Here is a 26,067-nt window from a genome sequence, read left to right on the forward strand (position 1 = left end):
CACATCTGTATGCCCCCTTCTCACATTATTTTGATATGGTATCATGTCATCTCCCTCATAAATATTTCAGTCCATGCTTCTAAGAGATGAAGACCTTTTTTTTTTTTTTTTTTTAATTTCATGGGGTGCCTGGGTGGCTCAGCCAGTTAAGTGTCTGACTTTGGTGCAGGTCAAGATCTTGTGGTTCATGGGTTCAGGCCCCGTGTTGGGCTCTGTGCCGACAGCTCAGAGCCCTGCAGCCTGCTTCGCTTTCTGTGTCTCTGTGTCTCTCCCACTCACGCTTTGTCTCTCTCTCTTTTAAAAATAAACATTAAAAATTTTTTAAAAAATTATATTTTTAAGTAATCTCCATGCCCAATGTGTGGCTTGAACTCACAACCCTGAGATCGAGAGTTGCGTGCTCCACTGACTGAGCCATCCAGGTGCCCTAAGAGATGAGGACTGTTAAATACACTCACACACACACATCCACGCTTGAAAAATTATTGATGTTTTCCCAGTTTTGTTTCATTTATCCCCCACAGTGGTTTGTTTTTGTTTTATTTTTTTTGAGGAGTTGAGAGTGTTTTAAAGCAATACCAGATACCCTGTCATTTTACCTGTAACTGTGTCAGATTTCACATTTCATATTTGGAATGTTTCAGTCAGTCGCATCAATCTGATGCTCACACTGTTATTTTTTTCCATTTTAAAATGATATGAGCCGCCTTCACATCATATATGTTCATTTGGTGCAGAGGCAGCTTTCTACGTTTTCACGCTACGATACCCATCAATAATCCTTCTTAGTACTTCATTCTGTGCTCTGGGTGTGTTAGTTGAACTAGATAGTATTTTTCGCATCCTCATTCCTTAACACTAAAGCAATGCCTGGTTCGTGGGCCTGTGATTGCTTTCTTCTCTCAGTACTTCAGTTTGTGCCTCAGAGTGTGGATACTGGCTTCTGCAACTTCACCCAGCGCATCGAAAAAGGCTTGATGATAGCTCTTTCAGAAGTGAGCAAACACCACCCGGGGACGCATAACCTCACTGTGCAGGTGAGAATAACGCGGGACCAGAATAAGGCGCTTTGTTCTTCGAAGATGAACTAGTTTCACATGTTTCATTTAGGCCACAATTAACTCTTATCGATTCCCTCTCTTAGAAGAGGTTCCATTCACATGAATCAAGGTTGATTTCTTTCCAGGGCCCTGAGTTCACATGGCGTGAATAGGCTAGGCATATTTGAAGATCACGGAGTAACAGGATAACTAGGGAGCTCAGATGTGGTGAGCTAGAGAGAGATGAACATATGTTAGAAATTCTAGAATGTTCTAAGAAGGAACCATATCAACCTGAATACCCAATGTGGGGAAAATGCCTAAATACACTGGTATTTCACGTTGTGGAAAACCACGAAATGCAGCACTTCTTTTTTCTCTAAAAACAGAGAATATAGCCACGAATTAAAGAACAGGCATTGGGGGCACCTGGGTGGCTCAGTTGGTTAAGTGGCCAACTTCAGCTCAGGTCGTGATCTTGTCCGTGAGTTTGAGCCCTCCGTCAGGCTCTGTGCTAACAGCTCAGACCTTGGAGCCTGCTTTGAATTCTGTGTCTCCCTCTCTCTCTGTCCCTCTCCCACTCACACCCTGTCTCTTTCAAAAATAAGTAAACATTAAGAAAAAAAAGAACAGGTTTTGGTATGTATTATATGGAAACTGTTAGTGTTCTTATATTTCTTTTGATATTTTTCTCCATATTCTTTGTTCTCTCTTTCTATGACTTGAATATTTTTTAAAAGTTTACTTACTTATTTTGAGAGAGTGTGTGTAAGTGGGAGAGGGGCAGAGAGAGGGAGAGAGAGAGAATCCCAAGCAGGCTCCACACTGTCAGCGCAGAGCCTGATGCAGGGCTCAATCTCACGAACTATGAGATCATGGCCTGAGCCAAACTTGGACGCCTAAAACTGAGCCACCCAGGCGCCTCTCTACAATTTATATTAAATAGATTTTGGTGTACCTGGATCTACCTTTTGTATTATTTTTTCTTATATATTCCATCTCTTTTTTAAATTCCCCATTTTTACACATTTTCTAATCTTTGTCCCCTGAAGCCATTAATTTCATCTTCAGCGGCATCCATCATATTTTTCAGTCTGTCTGCTGAATTTTCTTTCAGCCATCTGTTTTTGTTTTTGTTTTTGTTTTTTGGTTCTTTGCCCCATTTCCATTGTGGCTTCTCCTGCAAAGATGCAGGATTCTCTTGAATGAAGATGCACTATCACCTGGAAAAGTCTATGGGGACATTAGTGAGACTTTGTTAGAAGTTGCCTTCTGGTTCCCATGTTGTCTCCGTTTTCTCTGAGGCTCTTGTTCTGTGTTGATCTCGGTCCTTCATGCTTGTGCTCCTAGTTTGCTGTAAATATTTGGAGACCGTGAGATGGTCGCCATTAGGAGTGAAGAAGCAGGTTGTTAATTTTGGCTGCTCTCCTCTTGGGCTGTGGTGTCTGTGTCTGTATCCGCCCTGCCTCCTGATGGGAGACTTCGCTGCAGCACCGGGCCTGGGGCAGAGAATGCCAGCGCAGATGGTGGGGTGGACTGGGACCCCCGGCCCCTGTAGCATATGGATTCGTGGGGATGGAGCGCTTCAGTGTAATTTTCACCGCAGATCTGCCGCTTTTTTCGTTTTCTCTCCTTCTCTGTCTCTTGTGTGCGTGGGGGTTATCTCAGTCTCTGCCCACCTTCTTGTTTAGGGTCCAGGCCCACAGCACTTAAGCTTGTGCTGACGGGGAGATCCTTTCTGCTCAGGGAGCGGTTTTTTGGGCCTGTCAGGGTGAAGATGTGGCTGCTGTGTGGCAGGTAGAAAGGAAAGAAGAGGGAGAAAGTCAACTNCCAGACTATAAATCAGATAAATTTGGAGCCTCTCAGAGTTAAGGCAGGGTGGGCCTCCGGAGCCCCCCTCACCCACGGGCCTTGGTATGATACTGTCTTTTGAGAGTGACTGGCACTGTTAAAGCCGACGCCAGTTCTGGAAAAGGTAAAGCCCAGAGGCACGGAGAGCAGACCTGTGGTTGCCAGGGGTGATGGGTGGGAGGAAAGCTCGACAGCAAGAGAGTAACAGAAGGCAGTTTTGGGGGGCTGATGAGGCTGTTCTGTTCTGTGTCTTTATGGGGTGATTATGGAAGTTTGTGCATTTGTCCAAAGCCATAAGTCTGTATCCTAAAAAAGAGTAAATCTTACTGCCTGTACATGTAAAGCTGAAAATAAATAAATAAACAAAAGCAAACAAAACCTTTCTTCCTGGCTGACGCAATTAGATTCACGGTGCAAATGGAGTGGAGGTGGGGAAAACATTTATGACTTCAAAAAACAGTAGATTCCAGAGTTGAAGTCAGGCAGAAGGACACATCAAATTCTTTTTCAAAATGGAACAGCCAAATGGTCTAATGACTTTTACGTGTTTCAGTGTGCTGTTAATTAAATTAGAAAGAATAACTTGTCGACGGCGAGAGCAGGCAGGGATGGAATTGTTCTTTTCAAAGAGCACCTTTCAGTTCCGTGCAGTGCAGGGAGGGATAAAATAATGTGTGCTGGACAGCCGGGGTACCCAGGGACTGTCCCAGGCAAGCCAGGACATAGGGTCACTTTACCCTGAGTCATTGCTGGGAAAGCCTAGGGCCCTGGGGAACTCGGTTTGAGAAACCATTGCTCTGGAACAGTGCGATTTCAAGGGGACCTTGTGGGCGGGCTCTCTGTGTGAAGCAGTGTCTACAATGTCACTGAAACAAGCCTTGTATTTCTTTCTCTCCGTCTTTCTCCTGGGACTCTTGTGCTCAGAAATTGCGTATTGTCTGTGCCTTCACACCAGTCTGGCATTTTGTTCTTCCATATTTTGCGCTCGGTAGTATAGGAAAGGCACTGTGCTGTGACTTACCGGGTATTCCCCACACTTACCTTTCTGTTGGTTGCAAACCTGCTTTTTACAGATTTCCCTCCTTTCCTTTTTATAGCCTTCCAGTACCCACAGCTCAACTTATCCCAGCTGTTGAAGTCCTCTTGGGTGAGAACAGGTATGTTTAACTTACATAATGTTTTGGAAACTGTAAGAATAAAAAAAGTCTCTGCAGGCATATTGAGCGTGATCCTGCCTTTCTTGTTTCTGAGTCCTGAATTCAGGGCATAATGTACCTTAAATTCTTGGCAAAGAATGAATGAGAAAGGAATTCGGATTCAGCTGTGGGAATGCGTCCCACTGAGTTATGGCACAAAAAGAATTGGCTTTCTTTAAAATTCATACGTCAGGTCCAGGGGAAAGTCTAACAAGAATCGACCGTCTTCTGATCCAGAACAGGATGGGGTTCCAAAGCAAGGATCTCTTTTTTTTCTAAAAAGCCTTATTTGTTTGGTTTTATGAGGATAAAAAAGGTAGCTTGGTGAGCAAGCAAGAAGCTTTTTTTGTTTTGTTTTTTTTAAGGAGCTTTTTTAAAAGTTGTGTGGGCCTGGGGCAGATATTTATAGTTGTGGCATTGCAGATAAAGGCTTTCTAACTGGGTAATCAAAGTGTAAGATATAGTTACACCCTCACTGTGCGGTCCTCGTATGGGCGGCACAGCAAGTAACTGGTGATGGGGAGGAAGTGTGTGCTGTGGTCATGGTCACCACTTATGGGTTCTCAATACCTATAGGTGCGCCTCGCTTCACATACAGCAGCCCACGTAGAGGCTCTACCTCTTCAATATTACAGTGGTGCCATTTTCCAGATACTTTTCTTTATATTATTCTTTTAGAGAGACAGAGAGCAAGTATGGGAGGCACAGAGAGAAAGAGAGACACAGAATCCAAAGTAGGCTCTAGGCTTTGAGCCGTCCGTCAGCACAGAGCCCAGCACAGGGCTCGAACCCACGAACCGTGGGATCATGACCTGAGCCCAAGTCAGACATTTAACCGACTGAGCCACCCAGGCGCCCCTGCAGATAATCTTCATAGCACTAAGGGACTTGTCTGTGGTCCTGTCTTAGAGCAGATCTGAGCCAGTTCTGCCTGAACAGCATATGCGTTTTTCTCCTATAATAGCTCACAAGCCTGTTATCTGTTCGATAATCTTGTTTACAGAAGATGGTTTAAGACAGGCACCCTTATCTCGGGTCAGTTTAGGCTAAGTCTTGAGTCAAGATAACAGATGGACTCGGACCGTTTCCAGAAATTTCGAAATAAGTGCAGATAACGTGTTTGATCTTGTGTGGGAGTTCTTTGCTCCAAAGCTCTTACGCTGCTGAGTGTCTGGGACTTGTAGCCACCAGGCCACCAGTCCTCATAGCACTTGGAGCTTGGAACTGTAAGCAAGACCTCTGAGCAGCACTTCCCGGTGCCCCATGGCCCTGTTCATGTTCACTTTTTCTCCTCTTAGTGTCTCCTCTCTAGGGACTGGCACTCTAGCAATCCTCTGTTCACTTCTCCTGTGCACACACCCATTTTTCCTCCTCTGCTGACTTGTTTTGTAAATGTAGTTCTCCTGGGCGTCGTGGAGAAGCAGCTCCAGAATGAAGTGTTTCAGGCTGAGATGGAACGCAAACTGGCCCAGCTGCTTAGCGAGGTGTCCACCCGGAGGCGGATGTGGAGAAGGGCCACCATTGCCGCGGGGAACAGCATCGTGCAGGTACTCTGAGAAGGCTAAGGGAAGAGGGGAGGCGGGAGAGAGAGTTGTCTAGAAACACGCTGTATTTTCATGCAAATGGAAAGTGCCCGTGAGAAAATTCTAATTTAGACTGGTGGCTATATCGGGTAGCAGCTGAACGTGGTAGCATTTCAGTTCAACTAGAGTCTAGACAAAAAGACCCCGTGGGGAGCACAGCAAAGGAATTGTGTCACTGGGTTGCCCTGCCATCAGGTGACCTTATTTTTCAGAGTAGGTTTTTAATTACCAAAAATGTCCATTTTATGCAGCATCCGGCTGGAAGAGACCTGAAGCAACTGAGAGAGGAGAAGTCTGTCCTCTCTCTTCCAGCACTTCCTCCTTCCTGCCTCCTGTCAACCATGGTGGCTTCATATTACCCAGTGGTTTTCACTTTTTATTTTTTAAATAGAAGTAACATTGATCGATACCATCATATTAGTTGCAGGTATGCAAGATAATGATTTGATATTTGCACACGCTGTAACGTGACCACCACACTAAGTCTAGTTACCTGCCATCTGTCACCATACATCTCAATTTGTAAACTAGCAGAAAGGTTACGAGTGACAGAACCGGATATGACCCATTAAGAAATGCGCATCCTCACAGAGAGTCGGAGGTTGGGCTATAATTTATCCCCAACTCAATGTGAATTATGTTCTTTTTGGATTTTTTTTTTCTTTATCGACTGCTGACTTACAGAACTAGCAGACTGGGATGTGTGGAGCCGCGATATTGCAGAGACAGGAAAGCAGGGTGAGACCCGGAAGTGCAGGGGCAGAGAGGTGGGTGGTTTGGAGGCATCAGAGAGGAAGGTGCACAGCAGGACCTGGTGGAGGGGCAGCTGGGGGTTGCCTTGAGCTGGCATCTTTGTCCTGTGACCCTCTTAGCAAGATTTCCCCATAAACACTGTTCTTGATTCCCTTCCCCAGAGTAGTTTCCTTGCCAGGTGTAGTAGAATATAGAGACAGTTTTAAGAACTAATAAAAAATTGAGAGTAACGTTAAATAAGCAGAAAATAAAGAAAAAATTAAAATGACGTGTAAAAAACCTTGCCTTAATTAGCAGCCCTGGCTTCATGGAGCTCAAGGTCTTGTTTGAGCCTCATTTATGCACATAAAACAGTTAAAGAGCACTGTCCCAGACTCCGGGTCTGGAGTTCTCTCTCGTCCAGCAAGAGAGCCGACTCAGGATTAGAATGCGAGAGAGGCTAATACCTGGGAGGAGGAGACCAGAGCCCCAAGTAAGGATTCTTGCTCGTTTTTTTTTGTTTGTTTGTTTGTTTTTTGTTGTTTTTTTTTAAGGATCAGAAGGCTTACAAACATGATGGGTGTGCAGACTATGAAACTGTGAACATTAACTCCTGGGTGTGAGGGAAAGGGGCTTTGAATATAGGAGGTGTTAGGGGTTTGGGTCAATACAAAACAAAATCCTGGTGCTGGGCAGATGATTGTTTACTGCTGGCTTGAGGCTACCGTCTGTTTATTTTAGCTAGTTTAGCTAGCCTAGGGGACCGGACGGAAAGAGCATGCTAAGTCAGGGTCAACAAGGCACTTTCTTTGGCTAATTAGCTCCTCTCTGGGCAACTTCGCCCTGCTGTGGTCTATAGCCCTTCTTACCTGTTTATCTAATTTGGTCCTTCCTTCCTGTGAAAGCAGCTTTCTGCTAGTGTACTAAATGGGNTGGATGCTTTCATCCTGAGGCTTCTTGTTCCAGTATGCTTTGTAAACCCACGTGTGCAAGCTCAGGGAATTCCTAAACTTATTCGCCACAGAGCACCACAGAGCTGCATAAGGAGGTGCTACTTTAGTTGTGCAAGTTCCCTAAGGTAGGAATATGAGATTTGTGGGAGTTAGCCAAGCCACCCCAGGCCAGTGGTGCCATCTGACAGATTACATAGAGACCTGTCCTACATCTCTTCCCCCTAAGGGTGACCCAGTGTGAAGATGTGCAGACAACAATTCATGTACAGCAGTGCAGGACTCTTCAGCAGAATATAATCTGCAAAAGTGAAAGTATTCAAACAACCTAAATGTCCTGCTGCTGGAGAACGAGTAAACAAATTACAGTGAATCTTTTTATGTTGGAATGTTACGTAGCCATTGTCATTTTTTAAACCTGATCGAGTGATATAGAGAGATGCCCAAGTGAAGAGAGACTACCAAAGAATGTATGTACTGTCATCCAAGTATTAATGTAAAACCTATGGGAAAAAAATAATGGCAATATACCAGAATGTCGCCAGTGGTTTTCCTTGGTTGATTGAATTTCAGGTGATTTTCATTTTATTCTTTATATTTTTTGTGTGTTTTTCAAAGTTCAGCAGTGAGCATATAATTTGTAGCGTAAACATGTGATTTTAATCAGAAAATAATTTAAAAAATGAAATTGAAAATGTGGCCCTAAATGCTGACTCCATTGTACTGTGGTGGTATAGATTCCAGATATGGGTCTCGTAAGTCATCTAGAAAGGATGCTACAATTAGATTTTACTGATGGTTGCTTTCAGATTGGACAGGTTTGTAGAATCTTTAATTATATACCCAAGTATATGGGAACCTGGTTTCTGTAAGAAAGAACCATTCCGAAATGTATCAGAACTTTTCAGTGTAATAAACAGGCACACAAGTGGATATAATCTCCTTGTGTTTCAGTTGCCTTTTGATAGTCTTCCATTTGAAAGGCTAGTAAAAATTAATCACTGCAGCCCAGTTTGGGGAAGGAGGAGGTGGGTAGGGAATAGCAGTGGTCAGGGAATTAGTCTAGAAATAGCAAACAAAGGGCAGGATAGATGAGCCCTTCTCAGGATGGAGAGGTATAAAGAACAGACTCTTCAGGGATGAGAGTTTGGACCTGTGTTGTTAAGGAGCTTTGTAAATAATCTGAAAGAAGGCATTCACAGTGAAATCATGATTGTTGGTTTGCCAAAAGTTTCCAGGAGTGAAGGAGGAGTCCAGCAGCCATGTCCAGAACGTGGGGCAGTATTACAATTCTGCACACGTGGCTGGCAAAGTAGCAGCTGCATTTTGCCAGTGGCAAATGTCGATCCCACACATTCAGATTGCCTGTACAAAACAGAGGGCTTGGACTCATTGTTGCTATTTCCCCAGAACATCAGTCCTGCAGTTTTCCGGAGTTTATAGGGGCAGCAAAATTGTTGCATATTATTAAGAGAAACAGCAACAAAATAGAAAGGTATATTTATATAAAACTGATATAGGAGGTTCAGAAATTCTGAAGTCCTAATGTGAAAGAACTACCTATCCCACCTGAGAGAGATCAATTTTGGGACAAATTTCCTAGGTACTGTTTGACCTAGGAGATTGTGAATTTAATGCATAGCTTTCTAGCTTGATTGAGATATACTTGATATATGACACGTATAGGTTTAAAGTGTACAGTGTGATGATTTTATATATGTATATACTGCAAAATGATTACCACAATAAGATTAGTTAATACATCCATTACATACATAGTTCCCTTTTTTGTGTATGTGGTGAGAACCTTTAAGATCTATACTCTTCCGCAACTTTTAAGTATATGATACGGTATTGTTAACTATGGTCACTGTGCTGTGCATTGGACCCCTGGAGCTTATTCATCTTATAGCTGAAACTTTGTACCCTTTGTCCACCATTTCTCCCACCCCCTGCCCCTGGCAACTACCACCTACTCTCTATTCTTAGGACTTTGGCTTTTTTAGATTCCACATGTAAGTGAGATCATAGAGTATTTGTCTTTCTCTGTCTGACTTATTTTGCTTTGCATAATGCCCTTGAGGTCCATCCGTGTTGCAAATGGGAGTATTTCCTTCTTTCTCATAACCGAATAATATTCCGTGTGTGTGTGTGTGTGTGTGTGTGTGTGTGTGAGAGAGAGAGAGAGAGAGAGGGAGGGAGAGAGGGAGAGAGAGAGTGTCATATCACATCTTCTTTATCCATTCATCCAGAGATGGACACTTAGGTCTCTTCCATGTCTTGGCCATTGTAAATAATGCTGCAGTGAACAGGGGGGGTTCAGATATCTTTTCAAGATAATGGATTTCATTTCCTTTGGCTGTGTACCCAGAGGTGGGATTCCTGGATCATAGTATAGTTCCATTTTAAATATTTTGAGGAAACTGCATACTGTTTTTCACAATGGCTGCACTATTGTACTTCCCACCAACCATGCATAATGGTCCCCTTTCCTCTACTTTCTTATCAGCACTCATCTATTGTCTTTTTGATAATAGCCATTCTAACAGGTGTGAGGTGATATCTCATTGTGGTTTTGATTTGCATTTCTCTGATGATTAGTGATCTTGACCTTTTCATATAACTGTTGGCCATTTGTATATCTGTTTTGGAAAAATGTCTATTCAGATCTTATGCCCATTTTTTAAAAAAAATATTTTATGTTTTTTATTTCTGAGAGAGAGAGAGAGAACAGCACAAACAGGGGAGGGTCAGAGAGAGAGGGAGACACAGAATCTGAAACAGGCTCCAGGCTCTGAGCTGGCTGTCAGCACAGAGCCTGACGTGGGGCTCGAACCCATGAACCGTGAGATCATGACCTGAGCCGCAGTCGACGCTCAACCAGCTGAGCCGCCCAGGTGCCCCTTATGCCCATTTTTAAATCAAAGAGGTTTATGTTTTTTGGGGTTTTTTTGGTCTTTTTTTTTTTTTGCTACTGAATTGTGTGAGTTCCTTCTATATTTGGATATTAACCCCTTATCAGATATGATTTGTGCATAATTTCTCCCATTCTGTAGATTGCCTTTTCATTTTGTTGAATCTTTTTTTTTGTTTGCTGTGCAGAAGCTTTTAAGTTTGATATAGCCTGCTTGTTCATTTTTGCTTTGTAGCTTTGTTGCTCGTGCTTTCAGTGTTCTATATCAAATCATTGCCAAGACTAGTGTCAAGGAGCCTTACCCTTATGTTTTTTTCTAGGAGTTTTATGGTTTCAGGTCTTACATTTAAATCTTTCCATTGGAGGTAATTTTTGTGAGTGGAAAGATAAGGACCCACTTTCATTCTTTTGGAAGTGAATGTACAGTTTCCCGACACTGTTTATTGAAAAGACCACCTTTTCCCCATTGAGCTTTCTTAGCTCCTTTATCTCCAGAGCCCCCTGCGGTTCCATGTGAATTTTAGGATTGTTTTTTCTATTTCTAAATGCCGTTGGAATTTTGATGGCTCTAGATGGCATCTATAGATAGTTTTGGATAGTATGGACATTTTGATAATATTAATTATTCCAATCCATGAACGCAGGATATCTTTCCATTTATTTGTGTCTTTAGGTTCTCTGATCAGTGTCTTAAATTTTCAGTGTACAGATCTTCTTTTCTAAAACATTTTTAATGTTTTTTATTCTCAAGAGAGAGAATGAGAGAGTGTGCACAAGGAGGGGCATAGAGAGGGGGACAGAGGATCCAAAGTAAGCTCCGTGCTGACAGCAGGGAGCCGGATGCAGGGCTCGAACTCATGAACTATGAGATCATGATCAGAGCCGAAGTCGGGTGCTTAACCAACTGAGCCACCCCGGCTTCCGTCAGTGTACAGATCTTCTAATTCCTTAGTTTGGTTTATTCCTAAGTATTTTATTATTTTTTATTTTTTTAATTTTTTTTTTTTTTTTAAATTTCTGAGAGAGAGACAGCGTGAGCAGGGGAGGGTCAGAGAGAGAGGGAGATACAGAATCCGAAGCAGGCTCCAGGCTCTGAGCTAGCTGTCAGCACAGAGCCTGACACGGGGCTCGAACCCACAAAGTGTGAGATCATGACCTGAACCGAAGTCAGACACTTAACTGACTGAGCCACCCAGGCGCCCCAGTATTTTATTATTTTTGATGCTATTGTGAATGGGATTGTTGTATTTATTTCTTTTTCAGATACTTTATTGTTAGTGTATAAAAACACAACAGATTTTCATGTATTAATTTTGTATCCTGTAACTTTACTGAATTCATTTATTTTAACAGGTTTTTTTTGTGTGTGGAGTCTTTAGGGTTTTCTATGTATAATATCATGTCATCTGTAATAGTGATAAATTTTACTTCTTCCTTTCTGATTTGGATGCCTTTTATTTCTTTTTCTTGCCTGATTGCCCTGGCTAGGACTTTCAGTACTGTGTTGAATGGGACTAGTGAGAGTAGGCAATCTTGTTTCTGAGCCTACAGTAAAAACTTTCAACCTTTTACCCCTGAGTATGGTAGCTGTGAGTTTGTCATATATGGCCTGTACTATGTTGAGGTATGTTCCTTCTACACTTGATTTGTTGAGAGTTTTTATCATTAATGGATTTTGAATTTTGTCAAATACTTTACCTGTATCTTTTGAGATGGTCATGTGATTTTTATCTTTCATTTATTGATGTGATATATGACACTTAGTGATTTGCATATGTTGAACGATCCTGTATCTCCAGGATGAATCCCATTTGATCATGGTGCATGATTTTTTTATACTGTTAATTTATTTTTGATAGAGAGACAGAGCAAGCATGAAAGGGGCAGAGAGAGAGGGGGACGGACACGGAATCTGAAGCAGACTCCAGGCCATGAGCTGTCAGCACAGAGCCTGATGCGGGGCTTGAACTCATGAAACATAAGATAATGACCTGAGCCAAATTCGGTCTCTTAACTGACTGAGCCACCCAGGTGTCCCGGTGCATGATCTTTTTAATGTGCTGTTCTATTTGGTTTGCTAGAAATATATTTTGTTGAGAATTTTTGCATCTAATTCATTAGAGATAGTGGCTTTAGCTTTCTTTTTTCTTTCTTTCTTTCTTTCTTTCTTTCTTTCTTTCTTTCTTTCTTTCTTTCTTTCTTTTTGTAGTATCCTTATTGGATCAGGGTAATATTTAATATTGGTCTCATAAAATGAATTTGGGAATGTTCCCTTCTCTTTATTGTTTTGGAAAATTTTGAGAAGGATTAGCATTAATACTTCAAATGTTTGGTAGAATTCGTCAGTGAAACCATCTGGTCCTGGCCTTTTTTTGTTGGGAAGTTTTTGATTACTGATTTGATCTTCTCAGTCCTTACTGTTCTGTTCACATTTTCTATTTCTTCATGATTCAGTCTCAGTAGGTCATGTGTGTTTATCCATTCTAAACAAATTTACACAATTTGTTGGTGTATAATTATTCATGATATTCTCTTATGATCCTTTGTATTTCTGTTATCTGTTGCAGTGTCTCTTTTATTTATAACTTTCATTTGGGTCCTCTGTTTTCTTTGTTAGTCTAGTTGAAGATTTGTCAGTTTTATCTTTTTAGAGCCCATTCTTAATTTTTCCTATTCCCTATTTTATTTATTTATGTTCTAAACTTTATTATTTTCTCCCTTCTGCTAACCTTGGGCTTACGTCTGTCTGTCCTTCCCTCCCTCCCTCCCTCCCTCCCTTCTTCCTTCCTTCCTTCCTTCCTTTCTCCTAGTTCCTAGAGGTGTAAAGTTAATTTTTTTATTTGAGATCTTTCTTTTTTCTTGAAGTATGCATTTATAGCTGTAAACTTTCCTCTTAAACTGCTTTTGCTGTATCCCATAAGTTTTGGCATGTTGGGTTGCTTTCATTTGTCTCAAGATATTTTTTAAATTCCCCTTTTGATTTCATCTTTGGTCTATTGGCGTTTTCAGGAATGTGCTGTTTAATTTCCCTGTATTTGTGAAATTTCCAGCTTTTCTCCTATTATTGATTAGTTTCATACCATTGTGGTCAGAATAGATACTTGATATCATTTCTGTCTTCTTGAATTTGTTGAGACTTGTTTTGTGGCCCAACATATGGTGTATCCCAGAATATGTTCCATGTGTGCTTGAGAAGAATGCATATTCAATTCTATTGATATTGGATGCAATGTTCTGTAAATGTCTGTTAGGTTCCTTTAGTCTATAGTGTTGCTCAGATATGCTGTTTCCTTACTGATTCTCTGTCTGGATGATCCGTCCATCACCAATAGTGGGATGTTAAAGAATTCATTAGATTTATCATCCTGAGAGGAGTGGCTCAAGTGGGGGTGATTTTGCTGCCCCTCCCCTCTGCCCTGTAGGGTACATTTGACAATGTCTGGTGCCATTTTTGTTTGTCACGAGTAGTGGGGAAGGGTATGGCTATTGGTACTGGCATCTAGTGAGTGGAGGACCATCCTGCAGTACTTGGGAAAGCCCCCCCCATTGAACCGAAATGGCAGTCGGGCCAAGATTGAGAAACCTTGCACTGAAAAAAAGAAAAAATGCTGGTAAGATTCAAGATGAGATTGGATAGAACCAGTAATAGTTTCTGAGAACCAGGGACGTACCTAACGATTACGATTCATGTTTGGAGGACATTAGTGCTCTCCTGTGATGTGCCCGGGGCTAGCTGGTAGCAGTTCTCGACTCCCAGACTTGGCAAGTTGTGTTCTCTGTCTCCAACTTGCCCTGTGTCTCAGAGAAGACTTTGAGCAAGACGAAGCACATTTGTTCTTCCGTACAGAGTAACTTTCATCCTAACCATCCATCTTCCCATCAAGAGAGCATCGTGGGGATTCTGGGAGCCAGGATGGTGTAACGGGCTCAGTTTGAGGATTGGAATGAATCCTGAATAACAGAGTCAAGATTGAGTGCCCTGAGAAAGGCCATCTGGAAACACGAGCTTCGAAAATGCTAACGGTTTCTGTTGTCTTTCAGATGGTAAACGTGTCAAGGCTGGAGGGAGAGGACAATCCTGTGCAGCTCATATACTTCGTGGAGGATCAAGATGGAGAAAGGCTCAGTGCAGTCAAGTCTTCAGATCTGATTAACAAGATAGATATCCAGAGAGCAGCCATTATCTTGGGTTACCGAATTCAAGGTGCTGTTGCCCAACGTAAGTGCATGAGGCACAGACCCTAAGTAGTGTCAGTGCTGTGCTGCGGTCAAAAGCCAGTCTTTTTTTCTGACAGTGAAATCTGAATTTAAAGCATTCTTATGTGCACAGAAATTTGTGTCTTAAGCCCTTATTACGGGACACTCGTATAAGATGTCAGTTGTTAAAATTCACTTGACAAGTCCTTCTTTATTTAGTTGATTCAGGCTTCACTGCTGTTTTTCTTACCTGGCATTTTGTAACCCCAGTGTTCAAGTGGGTTCTCCTAGCTTTAGTGAATTGTAACATTCCCCCCCCCTTCCTGTACTATGTCTCTTTTAGAAATTTCGTCTTATGTAAAGTAACTTGCTTTCTCTGTACTTATTCCAAAATCTTGTCTGTCGTATTTAGAACGTTGGTGGGGACAGTTAGTCACACAGGAAGCTGGGAGGTACCCTCTGCATTTATTGGCTTCCTTCTGAGTTTTTTAATACAAAGAAGTCCTTGATCCTTACCCTTTGCAGTGCTGTTTCTCTCTCTCCCCGTCCTCACAGTACTTCACAATTTAGAAAGAGGTATTTTGATATTTCTGTATTATTGTTGGAAGATACTTGGCTCCTGCCCCCTGGCAGCGATTGCTCTCAGTGCCTTATTTTTCAACTCCCAGATTTTGGGTATTTAAAATGAAGGAGAAGGAAGGGCATGGAAGAGTGTATTTCTCTAAATGTTCCCTTATGAATCAGGCTGCTATTTTAATGTGGCTGTTTTTGCATTATGAGCCAGAGAGCAATCCTTGGAGGAACTCGGTGATATTTGCTCCCAAGAGTAAGGGGATAAGTAAGTGTTTAGAAGTAATGGAGCATCAGAAAATATTGAAAGGGTCTTTAGAGAGAACACAGAGGAGGCAAAGACATTTTTGCGAAGTGACAGCTTCAGAGTTGTGATTTATCATGGAAGATTCTTTGTGAAATCTGTACTTGTCCCTGGAAACTAAGCAGGACAGGGACTCCCGGGCACACTTCATAGATGATGATGGAGAGAGTTTTAAGCAAATAGCTGGTGGTGGTTTGTGTTCGTGTATTTAGGATATGGTTGCATATTCGCGTGTTCTGTTTCAGAGCAGTGAGAAAAAAAGTTAACAAAGCTCTTACTATATTTCTTCATTTGGACATTTTATATTTTATTTTATGAAAAAGAATTTTAAGGTTATTTATCCATCCTGAGAGAGAGAAAGAGAGAGAGAGAGAGGCAGAGAGAATCCCAAGAAGGCTCTGCGCTCACAGCATTCCAGCTAAGCACTTCACCGTTGAAAAAGGTGAATTGCAATAGGGTGCGGGTACCTTTCCCGCCACTTCCATTGCTCTCTGCGCCTCTCTTTCCTCAGTTTCTTGCCACAATCCACAGAGTAAGGATCCTGGGATCGGAAGCCTCAGCCACCGTCAGGCTGAGCCCCACGGCAGCCGTAGACCGTGGTATCAGGGCCTCATTTGATGAACCCATGCCTCCACCAGGGTGTTACTGGGTGAGAAGAGGATCTACTTGTCCCACCTCCTCGGTTTGACTCTGTCCCTCCTTCCGTATGGTCAGTTGTTTTCATGAAAAATGAGCAGATATAGGCTATATTCAGGCCAGATTTAAAAATAGGATTAACACGTAGTCGTCTTTTTATTTCCCGCCTAGTCTGTGCTCTCTGACTTGTGCTGTCTGTGTAGTGCATGTGCTGTAGAGGGCTCGCTGCCTTCCCTTGTCACTCTCCCGGGGCCTAAGCCCACGCTGAAGCCGGCACCAGGAATGTTTTCGTTGTTACATCTTTGAGCAGAAACATTTTGATCCCACAGCACATGTTAACCATTATAGGATATGAAAAGAGCGTAAAACTTAGCCCCTGCCCGTGGAGACTGAAATGTATTTGAAGAGACAAGACCTAGAGTCATGACCATATTAATGAGTGGAGGAGTGCTGTGTATCAAGATGACACATTTGTGTAATAAAATGCATTTTAAAATATAGTGAGTTACCATTTGTAGGGTCAAGGTAACCAGAATAAAATAAGTTCGAAAGGGAGGAAACTAGTATCGTCATGGAGAGGTTTTTATGAAGTGATCACCACGGATGAGAAGGTTGGACAGAGGGGAGGAGGACATTTGGGTTTGGGGCACCTGGTGGGTGTAACCTGAGCTTAAGGAGGAGCTGAGCCCTTTGAGAGGATGGGTGCAGAATGAAGTGGTCAAGGGCCCTGGATCAGGAGGCAAGGTTCGGGAAAGACATGAGTTAGGTTAGGTGAAGGACATGAGGCACAGGGGTTGAAGCATACTCCTCCAAGGTCACGTAAGATGGGAGGCTGTGGCAGTGGTGGGGGTGGTCGGGAGGATGGGGGGTGGCAGATTTTGGATCAGTGCGTAGGAGTTCATGTAATTTAAACATTGGCATCTGGTACCTCACATCTTGTTTTAGTGGTTTAGAGGGAGAGAGGTGAGGAAATGAAGGCGGTGCTCATAGATTACTTGTAGGTGTTTCAGATTTTTAGTATGGAAGTATTCCTGCAGTGAGATTACAGTGGAGCTAGTAGAATGTACTGGAAGTCAGGAGACCCGGAATGAACCTAGCTCTGCCATCGAATGAGCCATGTTCCTTTAGACACGTCACCTGTGTCAACGTAGTCCCTAATGCATGGAGGATGTAACAGTCTATGTTGTGTTTGTTTACTGACTCATGTTTTTAGCCATCAGGAGGTCACAGCCTCCAACTACGTGTCTTGACCTGAAATGACAGACTTTACAGGTTTCTCATAGAAGAAGGCATGGTCTCTACACAGAAGGGCCATCCAGTAAACGACTGTAGAAGAATTAGTGAATGACCTGTCTTCTTCGTCTGCAGCCTTGGACAGAGTGAAGAGGCCGTCCCCAGAGTCCCAGAGCAGCAACCTGTGGGTCATTGTCGGTGTGGTCATTCCAGTGCTCGTGGTGATGGTGATCGTCATCATCCTCTACTGGAAACTCTGCCGCACGGACAAGTTGGACTTCCAGCCTGACACGGTGGCCAACATCCAGCAGCGTCAGAAGGTAAGGGGCGTAACTGCCCAGCGGTCACGTAGACCGTCTTACAGGCTGCGGTAGGCTGAGTTCAGGCTCTTGATACTGAAAGACAGGAGAAAGAGTCTCGTAGCCAATGAGGTTTATCTGAGGCATAATTATTGCTAATTGAAAACTGAAAGACAGGAGAGCTCGGACCTAGTAGGGACATTTTTTGGCTTTAACGGTGGTATCCCTTTGCCTCATATTTGCTTCCTGGAACCGCGATTCTTCTGAGTATTAAATATGTGCCAAGAAGATGAAGTTGTATCAAGGGTTAGGAATGTTATAAGCTCCCAAGCCTACTGTGATTTTATTTATGAGATGATTAGTTCGAAGATCACATCCATTTTTGTATGAATTCTGATCGATTTTATCCAGTAACCCTGGATCCTCTCAGAGAACGGGAGCCAAGGGAGGTTTTCTCAGATCTGTAGGTCTGTTTCATCCATACAACAGCTCCACTAGACAATTCCTTTATTTCCCATCCACCACATTGAAAGGCCACTATCTACCTTGATCAAGATCTCGTAATCGTTAAAAAATGATACTACATGCCTTAAACGTTTTAAATATACAAGTGGGTCCGTATTTGCCAATCTTTCGATGTACTCAGAGTCTTTTTTTCTTTTATATTTTAGTTTTTGGATTGTTGGCTTACTGAGAAGATTCTGTGTGGGTTTTCTTTTAAGAAACAACACCTCTAATGCATGGCTGCTGTTTCCAGGTCAGGGTTCTTTAGAGAAGAGCAAGCAACCTGAGTGCAGAATTCTCTAGATTTTTTTTTTTTTTTTTGCAATACCCACCCCAAGTCTGCCATCTTTTAGAGTTAATTCACCTACACCTAGTTTAACAGCAGTGTTTTTAAAACATCTTTTTCATGCCATTCCAAAGCACTCAATTTAGTTTTTATAATAATAGCCATTCTCACGTTTATGTGTGAATGGTTTCTGCAGTGTTTGTCACATACCAGTTTCAGAGCTAAGACATTGACTTAGTAAGTGTCTAGTTTTGGTTGATCTTTTATGAGCCAAAACATGCCAACTACCCAAGAAGAAGTCAATAGCTGCATGCATCTAGCACACCATGCCAATTAGCCGTTACCAAGGAAATGGAAAATGATAGTCCCTCTACTGTGTTTACAAATGTCTACCCTCTGTGGGTCTCATACATTTAGAGGACTCATTTGACTCTAGAAATTTGATTTAAAAAAAAGCAAGCAAGAGGTAGAACAAGAAGAAATAAAGGGTTGCTTGTTGACCTTTTAAATTTATTCTGTCTGGGTATAAGAAACGCTACGCATTACAAACCCATACCTGCTGAAAGAAAAAAGAAGTATTTTCTTCTTATGAATGAACTAAAAAATGCAGAGTCATGACTAAGTTGCAAGCTTTTGATTATCAAATGTATTGGAAGCGTTTGATACACTAAGGTTATATTCATCACCTGTCTTCATTTATTATTTACATAGCACACTAAGGTTGTTTTGTTGTTAGGCGAGGTAGTGGCACGGAAAAAGTACTTGATGTGCTAAGTCGTTCATAGCGTGAATGTTATTGTACTAAGATCAACAGTAAGTTTGGGACTGTTTTTGTTCTGGTGAAAGAGTATTGTTACAGAGAGACCCAGTATAGATGGTTGTGTATTCAGGTCTTTAACGTTCCGTGTTGCCTCACGTCAACACTCCCCACGAAAGCCCATCCATCATCTGTTCCTTCATTCACCTGTCAGAGGACAGCATCCCTTGAGTTCAAAACAGGATATTCTCCAAGTTTTCTCCTCCTCCTCCTTTTACTTCCGAAATATTTTCGTGCCCCAGATGTTACTATAAATCAAATGGACAGGGTTTCAAATAGAACCTCCAGCCCTTGGGGTTGCCCTTCCCAGCATGTTTGTAGGAAGGTCTTCTGCATGGAGGAGACCCTGGGGAAGTAAGTGTCTTCTGACGCTGGACGGCGGGGGCGCGGGGGGGGGATGCCCCGTGACAATCCTGAAGCGTGGTCTTTGTTTTGCTGGCACAGGAACCCGCCATATAGGTCTTGTCACCTGTTTATAATAGGAAAAGAACGATCTGCGTTTAGTTTAGAAACAGGTATCTCTACTTTACAACCACCTCCTTTAGGATTTGCGTGGCAGTAGCGAGGGGCGTTAGCGTCCCTGTGACTTCAAGAGTTCTTTTTCCTTCTGGTGCTCACCCTGCCCCCTGAGGCTGCTGCACTGCTACTCCCCCAGATCCTTGAGCAAATCTCAGAGCTGCAAACATCTGGAAACAATAAATGTGCTGACCAAAAACCCACACCCACTATGCCTTATAACGAGCAGGAAACCTCTTCAGATAGTCTGGGAGTAGATTCGTTTTGACATCTGATAAGAGGGAGAGGCCATTCTGTCACATTTGGAGACAGGGTCCTCTTTTATTTCCATTAATTAAAAAAACCTAACCCACATCTTTCTTTTATCTGTAGTCTCTTTAATCTGTAGCCCAAAGCCATCACTTTTTACTGGTATCAGAAAAACCGCAGCTCAGACCCACATCCCCCTGTTGAGGTTCTGTTTAAAGATGTGAATGGCATTGGCAAGATGCCGCTGATGCCACGGAAGCTTGGCCCTTCTGATGGGGGGTAGTCCACGCTCCATTCCTGACCGGTGGCTGCTGCGCGCAGCCCGACGGAGCTGCTTCAGTCACTGCCAACCCATTCACCAAACACCAAGCAGCTCTGAGCCAAGCAGGGCCAGGCCGGGTCACGGGCCCAGATGACATGCAATCCCTACCTTCGAGACCTTTAGTAAGAGAGAAGGACAAGTGGCCCAGAGGCTGACACGCAGCGGCGTAGGTCTGTCCAGGCTACCGCGGAAGCAGGGAGGAGGGACGGCTACCCCATCAGGCAGTGGGCTGCCTCTGTCCTCCGGGAAGGGGCGCTGTTGGGGCTGAAGCTCAGAGGTTGAGGAGATGAAGCCAGATGAAGTGGGCTCAGGTGCAGGGAATGGTCTGTCTGTCAGGAATGTTGGAGCAAAGGTTTATGGAAGGGCACAGCAAAAATAGAGGGGGCCAGTAGGCAAGAGCCAGGTGGGGAGAGGTTGTAGGACAGATCAGAAGTTGGCAGTGGTGCTGGAGGTAGTGGGGGCCACTGAGGATTTTCAGCAGGGAGAGCAGCTTGGACATGTTCATGCCTGGAACGAGCACTTTGGAAGGCTGTGCGGACAGGTGATGGAATTGAGAAGCTCCATGGGTATTTCTTCCGACTCAGCCAATTCCTCTCACCCCTGAGGTTGCTCTTTGATTCTCTGCAAGGGCCCTGTAGCACCTAATGCGTGGGGAGTTCAGTTCCCCCCTCGCCGTCACTTGGCTGCGCCTCGCCGTGGCCTGGGGGGCGGGGGAATCTTGGAGTTCTGTTCTTCTACTTCCAAGACCACAGGGGGACGAGAGGCCCCAGGGCTGCAGCAGAGACGGACGGCAGTGAGGTCGCCTTGTCTTCGCCTCTTGAATGGGATCAGCATGGCGACCGTGGTGACTTTTCACAGGTCGCATCCGCCAGATAAGAAATGCATAGACAGTGCTGCTGTCTGCGAGACTGCAGACTTCTATTCGGGCACGTTTGGGGTGTGCTCCGTGGTTTCTATTGTCCTCTTTAACTCCTTCCCAGGGGCTCCGGCTAACCGGAGAGCTGGGGTTCGCTCCGTCTTGTTCCACCCGGCTGTAAGTGTATTTATGGCTCTGGTGTTTTAAAATTCATCAGCCATCTCTCCTGTTCTTTGGCTGACCTGCTTTACCAGCCCACTCTGACTTGTCAGTGACATATTCCAGTGGGGCACGGACAATGAGGCCTGTCCCCTCTGTGACATATTAACGAGAGATGGAACAAAAGAGAGCCGTCTTTTCGCAGAAATACAGGGTCCTAAGAGAAATATTGAAGGCCCTAGTTAATTGTGGCTCTTCTTTTATAAAATACTGATTGAAGCTTATCCTGTGTGGGGAAGCCGGAGACACAATACAGCCAGACTTCACTCGAGATTTTTTTCTTTTAAAGAAATGGAGAAACTAGAAAAAGCATTCTGGAAACTAGGGATGAAAGAAAAGGAGCTAATTCCATAAGTGGGCAAGGTTTCCTCTAATTTCTTCCTTCTGTGTGTTCTGAGATAGCTTTTGTTTTGTGCAGAAGCACAGATGAGTTGCCAGATTTCTATTGTTGTCGAAGGTAGTGACTCACCCCCGCCTGTGAGTAGTGCAAGATCTAATGGATGTATTTGAAGATGTTGGTGGGAATCAACAGTTAGCCAGCAGGGCTTTTCCTTGTTTCCCACAAGACCCAGTAAGTTTGGGACTCCACCTGACTTTTTAAAATTCATTTAGCTGGAGCGCCTGTGTGGCTCAGTTGGTTAAGCGTTCGGTTCAGGTCATGATCTCACGGTTCATGGGTTCGAGCCCCGCATCGACCTTTGTGCTGACAGCTCAAAGCCTGGAGCCTGCTTCAGATTCTCTGTCTCCCTTTCTGCCCCAAGCTCCCCCCCTCCCCCGCCCTCTGGTGCTCTGTTTCTCTCTGTCTCAGTAAAAAAAAACCAACATAAAATTCATATAATAAATAATTCATAATTCATAAAATATCAATGGAGGGTCTACTCTGCCCTATAGGCCTCTTGCTGAATTATAAAATTTTGTATCTGACTTTATAGTTTTACCTGATGCCTGAGAACACTTAGCAATTCCTGTTAACTGCTTGACGTTTCATCAGCCAGTAGCAATAGCAATGCTGTTGGTCGCACCTGTATGGTACTGGGACGTTTATGAAGCATTTTGACATATATGTGTGCTTGTTTCTTGCACGAATCCTGATGCTCAGGGTAGGGGAACTTGGGGTACACAGACTGTACCACAGAGGCAGTGCTGTCTATGGTTTTTCCTTTATTCACTTTGGGACCTTTACTTAGAGGAGGCAGCCTGCGGCTCCTCCTTCACTTATTCTAAAGCAGACCATCTACCTTGCAAACGTGATTGTTTCCTGGCCGTTGGAGGCATTTCTTTTCTTACTGGGAAGTATACAAAAGAAGATTTTACCAAGATTCACTAAATGGTGTTGAAGGTGTTGACTCAGTGACCCTTGATTATATCTGTGATTCTTCCATTTAGAGGCAGCTTGTTTATGGAGCTAACGTGAGGTGTGACTGGGGTAGAGGCCCCTGTGTGGGTGACAGGTGTGCCTCTCTTCTGTAAAGCAAGAGAAGGACTCTTATGACAGGGGATGGGAAAGGGGGAATGAGTGTGATGCCCAGGACACAGGCACACTCTCAGGAAAATCACTGGTAGCAAAGAGCATATCCAGAGGTTGTTCATCTGGAATTTGATGGTCTTAAAGTGGCTGCATGCCCCTAGGAAACTGTATACCCCCAGGGATTTGGGGAGCCCTGCTGAAGACTACAGTCTTATGGATGAGAACATAAACTTACCCTGAGTGGTTGGAGGGAAGGGAGTGACCCTAGAGAGACAGGTTTGGGTCCATATTTGTGAAAACAGTCCTTCTGAGCCAGGGACCGTGTGCCACTCACGAACGGCTCCTGTCTGTGGTGAAGTAGCCTGCTCTGGTCACACGGCATCATTCATTTAGAAAACAGCCACACCGGGTCTTTGCCTTTTGTTTCCAAGCAACGGCTTTGTAAACTACGTTTGTAGTAAGTTTTGTCCCCCTCTGCTGGCGTAAGTCATTATTGCAGACTACTTCCTTTCTAAACAGGGACCGTAGACTTTTAGCGCTAAAAAGACCTTCAAGATCACAGATCTAAGCCTTTGGTATTGTCAATCATTTGTCATGAAGTTAGCACCAATATGACAAAACCTTTTTCCTTCTACACATAGCACATTGTCTAAAATAACTCCCGGGGTCAGTTTGGCCTTTGTCTTTGACCCAGGGACTCTCTTAAAGATGTGGAATACAGTCTTGCCAAGGGCTTTGGTGTGCATGCGGCCTTCCTGCCAAGGACGCCCTTGGGGCAATTATCGAAATGCACTTTGGTTTCCTATAGTCTGCAAGTTCCAGCTAATGACACGTAATACCTTCCCTTGGCCCCCTTCACTTTTAATGTCACCACAAAGGGTGCCTCACCTTTATTGCCCACATCTCTATATACTTTTGAGTGCTTTTCCTGTGTTGGCGCAAGCCTGGAAGCTGAGGCATGGACAGGTCACAGCAGGTTCATGGGGCGTGGGTTGTGGGTTTGGTGTTGGCACCACCAGGGCAGGTAGAGCTTCTGCATCCACCATCTGCATCCACCAGGGCGAGAGCTGGGCTTCTTCAAAGACCTCTTTCTCCTTCCTCTTTGTGCCTGCATGACTTTTTTTGGCCACTTTCTAGAAATTCTCTATCCCCTTCTATTATATTGAACTTCGCAAATTCTTTTATTTCTTTGAAAGTCACCTATTTTTTCCCCTTGCTTCTTCTTCCCTTGAGCCCCAACCTATTAAATGTTACCTAGCATTTTATCCACAGACTCTGTTTTCATCTTTAAAAAAATCTCAGGTCCCCTACATGTCATCTTCTATACAGATGCTCTCAAAGTCCTGTCTCCAGCCTGAAATTCCCCCACGCTATTGTCCTCCACGCCCAGCGACACCCAGCTACTCTCCTTTGGAGCGTTTCCTGCTATCTCAACCGAAAGCATGTCTAAAGTGAAACTTGCCCTTTTATCTCCTCAGGTTACCATTCTTTCATGACAAATGTGCCTTCCGCTGTTCAGGTTGCCTGCTTATAAGCCATTCAGGTTATCACTGGCTGCTTTCCCTCCTTTGCCTCTTGTGTCTATATTTGGCTTCCAGACCCTTCTGCCTCATCTCTAGAACTGTACATTCCTTCCCGTTTTCATTGCTAGGATTTTGGGCTCAGGCTTTCGTCGTTTCTTACATGGGTAGTGTTGGCCCTTTTACTGGCCCCTTTGTGTCCTGTCTGCTTGGATTTTAGAAATCTGCCTCTTTAGAAATATTTAATGGTTTTCTGCTCTAGAAACTGGCATTCGGTGTTGGCCAGCCTTCTCTCTCTTCCCACATTCTGACCCTTCTAGGGCAGCTGATGTGCTCTCTTCCCAGCGCTCAAGTGTTCTCTGGTCCTTGACACAATCTAAAGCACTCTGTGTGTAGCTGCCCCTTAGCATCTCCAAGTTCTGCCTCTCCTGCGGATCTTACCCGTGTCACTGTTCCCGTCACACCCACTGCATAGCACGTGATTGTGCTACTGTGATGGCGGGTCAGGTATTGTCTTGCGATGTCTTTTGTATTATGGTCTAGTTATTTGATCCCATAATCTTCTTTTATCTTTCACAAATATGTCTTTTCACAAACTCTAGGTGTAAATGGCCCTGTGCACACAGTTGACGTTTTAGAGATGCTTGTTCGGTTAGAATGGTAAGATGGCAAGCACGATCTTGGTTCAGAAGCTGGCACTTATAATCTTGCCAGTCCTCACAATCCCGATTGACTATCTCGCTTGTGTGTGTGTGTGTGTGTGTGTGTGTGTGTGTGTGTGTGTGTTTTAGTTGCAGATCCCTAGCGTGAAGGGCTTTGATTTTGCTAAGCAGCATCTGGGTCAGCACAATAAAGACGACGTACTGATTATTCATGAGCCAGCACCACTGCCGGGACCTGTCAAGGACCACACCACGCCCTCTGAAAACGGAGATGTGCCCAGCCCCAAGGCGAAGATCCCTTCCAAGAACGTCCGTCACCGGGGAAGGTTCTTATTGCGCTTTCTGTATTATTCTCTGTCACAGAGCATGTTTCCATTTTCTGTTTGTCAGTTTCCGGTATCAGAAGGGCTGATGGTGAGTATTCCCTGGGTCTGCAACCCCAGGACACTGGCGCCAGCTTGCCCAAAGTCAATGAACCCGAGGGCTCTTGACCCACTCCATGGACTGCCACAGGAGGCCAGGTGCTTAAGTGTTTAGTGTTATGAATCACTGCCTCTCATGGCGTGGTGGTCCCCGTGAGACTTGATGAGGTATTGACTAGCTCAAGTGTGTATATTCTAGGGTGATCATTCTAGGCCTTCTGGACATGAGGTCAGCAGTCATGGAAAAAACGTGCATGACACATAATACACAGTCAGCCAATACTGTTTTTGCCCTTGACAGTATGCCAGAGGCTGGCTATGACCTGGTGGCTTTGTCTGCAGGTGACTTTCATCACGTCCTTCTTTCTTAGCCTGTCTTTTCGCCAGCCATCTGTGTTATTCACTCTCGTTAGCATGTTTCTGTGGACTCAGCACCACCTCCCTGCCCAGCTCCCATTCCTAGTGTATTTCCATTCCTTCTATCAAAGCAAAGCACACAGAGGATTGCCTTGTTAGCACACCACCTGGAAGTCCCCCTTTTACCCTCTGATCCTGTGAGAAGGGCTGGAACTTGGTCAAAGATCAGAATCAGGTTTTATGCAGTTGACTTTAGAACTCAGCATAGTCACGCCATGGTATGGAGGCCTCTCATTATCAGCCTTCCTTTGAGCTTTGAACTCCAAATCTTGATCTCCTGCTGGGGGGGGGGGGGAATGGGTGA

At 43.9% G+C, this 26,067-nt stretch overlaps 1 protein-coding gene across 1 annotated transcript in view; it reads left to right on the forward strand.

Annotated features, from left to right (window-relative positions):
• KIAA1549 (KIAA1549 ortholog) overlaps positions 1 to 26,067 on the forward strand; it is a 91,519-nt gene that overhangs the window by 9,268 nt on the left and 56,184 nt on the right. Inside the window, exons 5-11 of the mRNA XM_077781081.1 lie at positions 907 to 1,037; positions 2,995 to 3,058; positions 3,989 to 4,048; positions 5,486 to 5,634; positions 14,308 to 14,485; positions 17,342 to 17,526; positions 25,054 to 25,250. Of these exons, the coding sequence (XP_077637207.1) occupies positions 907 to 1,037; positions 2,995 to 3,058; positions 3,989 to 4,048; positions 5,486 to 5,634; positions 14,308 to 14,485; positions 17,342 to 17,526; positions 25,054 to 25,250 (964 nt within the window). The remainder of the gene's footprint in view (positions 1 to 906; positions 1,038 to 2,994; positions 3,059 to 3,988; positions 4,049 to 5,485; positions 5,635 to 14,307; positions 14,486 to 17,341; positions 17,527 to 25,053; positions 25,251 to 26,067) is intronic.

This window comes from Crocuta crocuta, unplaced genomic scaffold, assembly GCF_008692635.1.
Source record: "Crocuta crocuta isolate KB4526 unplaced genomic scaffold, BGI_CrCroc_1.0 scaffold228, whole genome shotgun sequence".
NCBI lineage: Eukaryota > Metazoa > Chordata > Mammalia > Carnivora > Hyaenidae > Crocuta > Crocuta crocuta.